Source organism: Pezoporus wallicus, unplaced genomic scaffold (assembly GCF_028554395.1).
Source record: "Pezoporus wallicus isolate ANWC-B61680 ecotype Strahan unplaced genomic scaffold, APGP_CSIRO_Pwel_v1 contig_14159, whole genome shotgun sequence".
NCBI lineage: Eukaryota > Metazoa > Chordata > Aves > Psittaciformes > Psittacidae > Pezoporus > Pezoporus wallicus.
In genome coordinates, this window is record NW_026642380.1 from 926,976 (window position 1) to 936,020 (window position 9,045).

The 9,045-nt window shown below is 57.3% G+C and overlaps 1 protein-coding gene across 1 annotated transcript; it reads right to left on the minus strand.

Annotated features, from left to right (window-relative positions):
* Positions 1-6,258: 6,258 nt before the first annotated feature.
* KLF8 (KLF transcription factor 8) lies at positions 6,259-9,040 on the minus strand (the record flags this gene model as incomplete). The annotated part of the gene is made up of 4 exons (XM_057429680.1): positions 6,259-6,543; positions 7,618-7,751; positions 7,859-7,961; positions 8,761-9,040. Coding segments are annotated over 4 exons (699 nt in total), but the record flags the coding sequence as incomplete, so codon positions are not given.
* Positions 9,041-9,045: the final 5 nt, after the last annotated feature.

Here is a 9,045-nt window from a genome sequence, read left to right on the forward strand (position 1 = left end):
AACAACAAAGAAGTTTAAAAGGCTCAGATATGAGTGTTTTCCAGCTTGGCCCCTATGGAGAAACTGAGGACTGTGTTTGGGTTTCTCTTTATGAAAGGGAGGAAAAAAGAGTGCAAAAAGCCAGATCAACAAGGGGATAAAACCACTTTTTTGGGGGAGATAATCATAGTCTGAGGATCTGTACCATCACACTAAAACAGATGAATAAATAAGAAGCTATTTCTCCTCTGGACACATCCAACCCCAGTGTCCTCCTTTCTGAGAAACTGCAGTGTCAGGCTAAGTAAAAGCCCAGCCTTCTCCCCCCCCTCCATGCTCATCCCCCCGAAAGCAGCCCTCAGACCCCCCTCATTCCCACATCCCAGTGCTTCCCAGGCAGGATCCCGCAGAAGCTGTGCCCTTGCAGGGGGGATGCTGCTGTCGCCCCCTTCCAGGACATCCCCAGCACCTTCAGGGGACTTTAGAACCACCAAAAGAGGGTGAAGTGCTAAGGCTGCTCTACCCATCCCCAGCCAAAGGGAGGGGAGCTGGGCTCCTGCTGAGGAAGGGGAAAGCCTATTCCCATGGGATTGCTGCCACCGCAGGAAGGGCAGGGGACACACAGGGACTTCATACCCAATGGAGATCAACCTGGCAATGATTTCCTGAGGTCAAGCAGCTTCTCTTCCCAGGGATGGGCCAAAGCCATCCTCAGCATCCTTATCTGCCACCAGCCCCACGGGAAGGGAAACAGCCTTGACTCTATCAGCACCACCAGACACACCAAGTCCCCCAACCGGCGCCGGCCTAAGGTCCCATTCTGCCCCTATATGCCACAAAACACCAAACGCAGCATGTCCTGCTTGAGCTAGAGTGATCACAGCAGCAATCCCAGCCACACAACAGAGTCCCCTTCAGCAGGGGGAAGCTGATACCAAGATGCTGAAGGGGGTTTGGGGTGAAGGCCCTGATCCCCCTTCCCAGCATTGTGTGGGTTCATGGGAATGAGGAAGGACACCCCAGTCCTCCTCTCAGCGGGTGCAGGAGCAGGAGGTGAAGCCCTAGGCTGAGCTGCAGAGACTTGAGCTAAAAGGCAAGAAAGGCTCTGAGCTTTGAGGAGATCCGGGTCAGGGTAGGAAATACATCTTGGATCCCACCTCCCAAACCATTCCACCTCCCAGGCCATCCCAGCAGCACCAGCAGAGCACCAGGAGCTCACACCCATCCTCAAACCTCACAGCCACCACTGGACTGGGCCACAGGAGAGCCCCCCAGGAGCCACCAAGCATGGGTGACAGCCCATGGTCCCACCAAGGAGGTGGTGGCACGTACATGAGGCAGGGGAAGGGGGCCCAGACCCTGCCAGGAGGTCACTGAGCCTTTGCTTTCCCCCTGCAGCAGCTCCTCCTCACCCTGCTGACCCCCCAGACTCATCCATCCACCCTGAAGCAGGGGCTGCAGCACCCACCTCTCGCTGCCCCATGATGGACATCCCCAAGTCCCCTCTGAATCTGCCTCCCTGGGGTCAGGCCACTCCAGATGTGGGCCAGGAGCTCCCAGCTTAGCCTCGGTGCTGGTGAGGAGCCTGATGTGAGATACTCACTCGGCAGGGAAGGGGGACACCCCCTCCGCTTCCCTTTCACCACCACCTCCAGGAGACAAAGGTCTGCAAAGCCGCCGGAACTGCCTCTGCTCCCCCCCCCCCACTCCCGAAACCCAAAACCACCCATTTCTGTCTTTCCCTTTCTGCTCTTTGGGAGGTTTCCAGCCATCAAACCCTTCCTGGGAACCCTTCAAAGGCAGAGCTGCCGCCCCATCCACTTGCTAAACCAGTCTGAGCAGTGCCGGGAGCAGGCAGGAGGCCCCCGGCACCCCCTGTCTGGCACAAGGGGAGTGGGACAGGGACAAGAAACCATGCAGAGGAACCTCGGGTGATCCTGGAGCAAAGAGGGATGAGGCTGAGCTGAAATAGGCTCCTGGGCTCAGGAGTGTGGGGTGATGGTATCAGCCCATGACAGGGGTTAGCACCCCACTGCCCTTCCAGCAGGACCTCAGCATCTTCTTCAACAGCAGGGTGATGCCCATGCTGGAAAGAGGGCTGATGTCCCTCTGCCACATGTGTGACACAGGACCCTGTGTGACCCCAACATGCATGACCCCACAACTCCCAAGACCTGGGGGCTTCACCCCTGCCTACCCCCCTGTACGGCTGTGTCCTGCTGAGGGAATGGTGGATGCTGAGGTTCAGCACCCCAAAGATCTCCTAGAAGCAGGAGAAAAGACAAAGGGGATGAAATCAGAGCCAGACAGACCATGGGGGTGGGAGACATGAAGGGGTGCAGCGTGGGGAGCAGTGGTCCAGGGGCTTCCCAACTCACCCATCAGTGATGGCAAGGCCAAGGGCTGGCAGAAGGGATGTTTGCTTACCTCAGGAGTACCACTCAGTAAGAATAGCTCATTTGGCAGTGGTGCAAGTTCAGGGCAGGGCTCCCTTAGAGGGGTACAAGAGCATCACCCCAGATACTGCAGGATGTCCTCAGGCCATGATGGGTGGGGAAGCAGCTCTGCATGAATTGCGGGGTGGCAGAGACACCCCCATCTCCCCCATAACCAGGGTGAACATTCACTGCCAGAGGGGAGACTGAGATGAAATCCTGGGCAGAAGCTGTGGCTGCCCCATCCCTGGCAGTGTTCAAGGCCAGGTTGGACACAGGGGCTTGGAGCAACCTGCTCTAGTGGAAGGTGTCCCTGCCCGTGGCAGGGGTTGGAACTGTGTAATCTTTAAGGTCCCTTCCAACTCAAACCAGGCTGTGGTTCTATGCCAGTTGCCAACTCAGGTTTCCTCTTGGGGTAAGACAAAGCCGTGGCTGGGAGGGGTGACATGGGGACACATGGGTGCTGTGTGCCACCCGGAGGTGTTCCATCATCAGTGCAGCAAGTTCTCCCCTGCCAGGCCTCAGCACTCATCATGAGCAGCGTCCCCACATGGGAACACCCGAATTCCCTTGTTCCCTTTGTTAACTTGGGAGAAAACCAGCACAGGACACTGCAGAGCCAAAGCCCAGCACTTCCAAGACACCTTTGCCAGAAGATTTTCACTCACAGGAAGGTGTTCCCTATGGAAGCAGCACCCTGGTGCTCCAGCACCTGCAAGCAAGGATTCCTGGATCTCTGCTCCAGCCTCATCATGGGGCTCCCCTACAAAACAGGCATAAACAGACCCAGGACTGAGCTGCAAAGGCCAAAACCTCACCCAACAAACACCATTACCGTGGGTTGCTTTGGGGGTTTTCTTTTTGCCTCTTCTTGTTGCTGTTGCACTTTGTTCTTCCAATGGCAAACTGAAGCAGCCATCAGGAAAGCAGCTAGTCTGCTCAAGCCACTTCCACAACAGCTCTGGAGCAACATGTCTCCCTGGAAAACCATCATCTCCTCCCAGATACTTGGGGAGTATTCAGCCAAGCCACTTTAAAAGTAATTTTTGTGTTAAAAAATGCAATTTTTGCCTTTAAAATGCCATTTTTGCCTTCTAAAACATCACTTTAACAAGCCGGTGGATCACAGGAGGCACAGCAGGATTTCAGGGGGGGTTTAGCACCTCTTCAGGTCCGGGTGTGGTGTGGGACCACAAACCCCTTTACCACCACCTCAAAGGGGGTTGTCATCCCCTTCCCCAGCTCAGGAGGTGGGTTGGGGTCTCACCTCAAGGGAGCTCAGGGCATCACAGGTCGCTGCTGAAGCCAAACACAGGCCATGGCCGGTGAATATCCCACTGGAGATGTTCAAAAGGAAGGAAAATCCATGTTTTTTCCACAGCTCTGAAATCTCTTCAGTTTCTGGGAAAACTAGCCCAAGAAACCATCGTTTTGCTGAGCTCAGCCCCTCTCCTCCTGGCACGGGGGAGGCAGGAGGGCTCCACTGCCCTCATCATGCCCTGGTCCCTCTCCCTGCCCCACGGCTGCAGCAAAGCAAGATACACACAGAGGAACTCGGCTACTTTCCATGTTATTCCTGTGTAGAAAAGACCTCAAAGAGTTTTGTATAAATATCACAGCTCACGAGTTTAAAATCCCTTGTTTGGGTTTAACAACCAAATAGAAAACAGAAACACACACACATGCTTGCCCCGGGGCTTGGAGAGTGGGGTGAGGGTGGAGCCCCTGGCTGTGGGGGCCACCAGCAGTGCTGACCCTGAATCCCAAGGGTTTTCCCAGCCTCCCTTGCCTTCCTGTGAGGATCTGGGGCTGAAGATGAAGGAAGAACATCAGGTGCAGCCCCAGGAGAAGCTCTGGTGAGCATGGCTTTGAGAGAGGGGACACATGGTGGGACAGGAACGCAGAGACTGTAGAATCATTTAGGTTGGAAAAGATTTTCAAGATCACCGAGTCCAACATGAACCCAGTAGTGCCGAGGCCACCACTGAACCACGTCACTAAGTGCCACATCTACACATCTGTTAAACACCTCCAGGGATGGTGACTCCACCACGTCTCTGGGCAGCCTCTTCCAGCGCTTGACAACCCTTTCCATGAAGAAACGTTTCCAATATGCAGCCTAAGCCTATCCTGGTGCAACTTGAGGCCATTTCTGCTGTCCTATCGCTTGTTCCTTGGGAGCAGAGACCAGCCCCCTCCTGGCTCCGTTCTCCTTCCAGGTAGTTGTAAACTCCCCAGGTCGCTCAGCCATTCCCCATCACACTTGTGCTCCAGGCCCTGCACCAGCTCTGGTACCCTTCTCTGGCCCTGCTCCAGCACCTCAATGTCTCTTGTAGTGAAGGGCCCAGAACTGAACACAGGATTTGAGGTGCAGCCTCACCAGTGCCCAGTGCAGGGGCACAATCACTGCCCTGGCCCTGCTGCCACACTGGTGCTGACATAGGCCAGGATGCTGGTGGCTTCTTGGCTGCCTGGGCACAGGCTTATGTTCTGCTCCATCAATCAGCACCCCCAGACCCTTTTCCATGAGCAGCTTTCCAGTCACTCTTCCATAAGTCTGGAGCATTGTGTGGGGTTGTGGTGAGTCAAGTGCAGAACCTAACACTTGACTTTGTTTAAGCTCAACTGGCCTCAGCCCACCGATCCAGCCTTGATAAAGGCATTACAAAACCCACCCTGGGGATACCACTTGTGACCAGCCACAGCTGGACACACCCTCCAGCTGTGCTGAGCCCCAAAAGGGTTGGGGACACCATGAGGTCAGGGACAAACTCTGCCCCATGGAACATTCTTGGAAGGTGGAAAGCAGGGAAGTTTCCCAGGCATCCACCAGAGTCCTCTTCAGGGGCCATAGGCCCCTGCACCCACCACCACCACCCCCCAAGCAGCCCAGCACCCCCCAAACCAAAGGCACAGGCTCAAAGTGAGCTTCTGGGAAGCTCCCCCTGCCCCAAGCAGCCCCACCGGCACTGGGTTGGGAGAGGGGGCTCATGGCCCCCCAGCACCCTTCCCACCACCCAAATGCCCCAAGGTTCCAATCAGAAATCCTGATACCTCCCAGACTGGGGTGGGGGGGAGGAATGAAACTGGGAAAGGGGCACCCCACAGAAATAATAATTACAATTAAAAACCAAAGTGTGTGGCCACAGTCTGCCTTTTTAACTTAGAAATGGTTCAAGTGTCCCATAGTCTTCAAAAAAAAACCCCAAATGCTGCAGCGCCCCCCATCCCACCCCCTTTAAAACTCCATAAAATCACAGTTCAACGTTCCGCAGTTTCCCTTTGTGTTTGGTGGTGGCAATCTCATTTGGGGGGTGATGTTGGGTTGTTGTGGTGGATTTTCCTCCCCTTTCTTGCTTTTTCTGTTCCTGCGTGCCCCTGGGCACCTCCGCTGAAGCCCAGCACATGCCAAGAGATGCAGAGAGGCGACGGGCCACGTCCCTTCTCCTGCTGGGACAGGGACACATAGCGGCTAGGAATGGAAAGGCAGCAACTTTCAGGAAAGTGGCTACTGCACAGGGCCAATAGCAGAGCCCTCACCTCTGTCCTTGCCATGGTTTCCAGGTTTTGCTCACAGCGACTGGGAGAGGGGCAAGGACAGCAAGCACATGAGGTGGAAGAGGGCAAGAGGTCGATGTGCAGGTCTAGAGGCAACTGCTGGGTGAATCCTGGGTGACGAGTCAAGGAGGAGCCTCTGGATGTTGTAGGTGGGGAGAAGGCCAGGAAAAAGAAACAGGAGCACAGGAGGAGGAGGATCAGTCTGGAAGCCACCATTGTGCATCTTGTGTCAGCGGGGGTCCTGAAGCTGCCACAGTTCTCTCTCTACCAGGCAGACTTCGGCCTCTCTGCTCCTGCAGTTCTTCCATCGCACACAGAGGAGCAGGGGGGGATGCACCCCCATTTTCCACCACTTTCCCCTCAGTCCCAGCCCCGGGGACGGGGGCTCCTCACATCATGATGTGCCGCCGGCGGTGCAGGGCAAGGTGGTCAGAGCGGGAGAAGCTGCGGTCGCAGTCCGAGCAGCGGAAGGGTTTGATGCCCGTGTGCTTGCGGAAGTGCCGGGTCAGCTCGTCGGAGCGGGCGAACTTCCAGGTGCATCCTTCCCAGGTACATTTGTACGGCTTCTCGCCTGCGCCGGGGGAGCAGAGAGGGGCTCAGCAAGGCAGGAATGCCCCCTGGAGCCAAGCAACCCCCTCATCATCCCTCGCCAGCCCTGCTGCTGGCCCAGCACGGTTCACTGGCGCCACCGGCTGTGCGAGTGCTGCTTTAGGTGTAACCGCACCACACCCACGCCGCCAGCGAGAGCAGAGGCGGTGCTTTGGGGTGCACACCCCATACACACCCCTACGGCATCACCTTGTGACACCATGGGGCTGATGGTGGCACCCCCATGCAACTCTACTGGCAGCACCCCACTGTCCTCACCGGGACTGAACACAACAGCACTGCAGAGCAGAGCCTGGGGTCCTGGGGGGTGCTGAGCACATGTTGGGGGCACTGGGAACATCCCCCAGGCAAAGGGACCCAGGGTGCTTGAAAGGGAAGAGAAGGAAGAGGGAGTCCCGGCAGGGTCACCCAAGGGAGAGCCCCATAACCAGGCAGGGGGTGGGGGCAAGAGGGTCCCCGAGACATGGCCTTGGGTCCCAGCACTCCCAAAGAATCAGCACAGAGCACAAGCACCCCCAAGGCCTGCAATACTCCCAAAGTGACCTCAAAGGGCTTCCGCAACCCCCCTGGCAGGAGGTGCCAGTACCCACAAAGGGCCCCCACAGCTACTATAAGAGGGTTCCAGTGCCCAAAAGGGGGTCTCCAGACCCCAAAGGGCCTCACAAGTCCCTGGCAAAATGTGCCAGCATCCACAAAGGATGCCCCCAGTCACTGGCACAGGGTGACAGCATCACCAAAGGGCCCCCTAACCCCTGAAACAGGCTGCCAGCTCTCCTAAAGCCTCATGAGCCCCTCCAAACACTTGACAGCAAACCCAAAGAGCCTCCACAACCCTCTAAAAGCTCTGAAGGCTAAATGGCCCTCTATAGGGCCATCCCCAGCTCTAGCAGAGGGAGCCAACACCCCTAAAGACCTCTCCATCGCAGGGACCATCATCATCCTCCCAGCCCACCCCTGGGTACCGCCAGCCCACAGGGAGGCGGAGGCACTGATCCTGACCCTGCCTGTCAGGGGGGTGTCTGGCATTGTCCCCTACCTGTGTGTATCCGCCGGTGAGCTTTGAGATGGGAGCTTTTGGTGTAAACCTTATTGCAGCCCTCAAAGTCGCACTGGTGGATGCGCCGCTTCTTCAGGTCGGGGGACTCTGCTCGCTGTGCCCGTGCCACCGGCCTGCAGGAGGAGGCAGAGATGGAAGCACGGCCCTGGCATCCACAGACCCCATGGGATGCCCATGGAGGGGGGGACAGGTGGGAAGGTACACAGACAAAGGGACTCACTCTCTCTGGAGGTCCTGGAAAGGGGCCGGGCCACTCTCGGAGGCGCTGTCCTCGCTGTCGCTGTTCATGTCCATGGGGTACATGGAGCCCGGGTCAATTTTCACTGGTGGGGGGCGGGAAAGAAAAGCTATTGAGAAATAAGGAGGGAGGGGGTGAGGCTGTGAGCAAACAACAGAGACATCCCAAAACATACCATACCCCTGCCCCAGAATAACCCCCCCTCTGCTCCCACAGCACCCCAAATGCTGCTCCCACCACAAAAACCAACTTGGGGAAATGGATAAGCCACTGATGCCATATAGCACAGAGATACTGGGAGGCATGACTTGGGTGGCACCGCTGTTGGCTGCTTGCTCCTGCCCTTGGGAGGCGAGATCCAGGTCTGTCCCCCCCAGCTCTGGATAAGGTGGGAAGCTGGGAATGTGCTGGGGAAGGGAACAGAGGGTGCCTGGGGAAGCAGCTGAACTGAAACCAGAGCTGCTGGCAGGCAGCAGGCAGGCAGTGGGAAGGGCAGGCAGGCTGCCAGCAGCGGGATGGGTGGCAGGCAGTGCCATGCCCCAAGTGTCCCCTGCCCTCCCTGTGTCCCCCTGGGGAACAGGCTGGGGGCTGAGGGCCCTGGGGTGGTTCTGGGTGGAGATGGCAAGTGTGGGTGAGGGAAAAATCAGATCCCCTTCAGGGGTGCTGCTCCATGAACTAGGACACCCCCACTTCAACCCAGAGAAGCTGTGGCTGCCCCATCCCTGGCAGTGTTATAGGCCAGGATGGACAGGGCTTGGAGCAACCTGCTCTAGTGGAAGGTGTCCCTGCCCATGGCAGGCTTTGGAATGAACTTTAAGGACCCTTCCAACACAAACCAGTCTGGGATTCCCAAAAGTTTCTGGCTTCCCCCCACATGTGCTTACCAGACCCGGCGTTCTTGCCGTCCCCCCCTATGAGGGGCACAGTGATGGCGGTGACCCCATCGGTGGGCATGGTGGTGTAGACGACAGGGAGGGACTGCACCACCACGGGGATGGTCTGCAGGTTGCCCATCTTGCTGGGCAGGTTGACGGAGGGGATGGTGTGGATGACGTGGAGGATCTGCTGCCCACCACTGCCCTGCGTGGAGGCCAGGATGGAGCCGGGCGACAGCACCGCTGGGATGGCCGAGGTGGAGCTGAGCCCGGAGGGGGAGATGGAGACGGTGG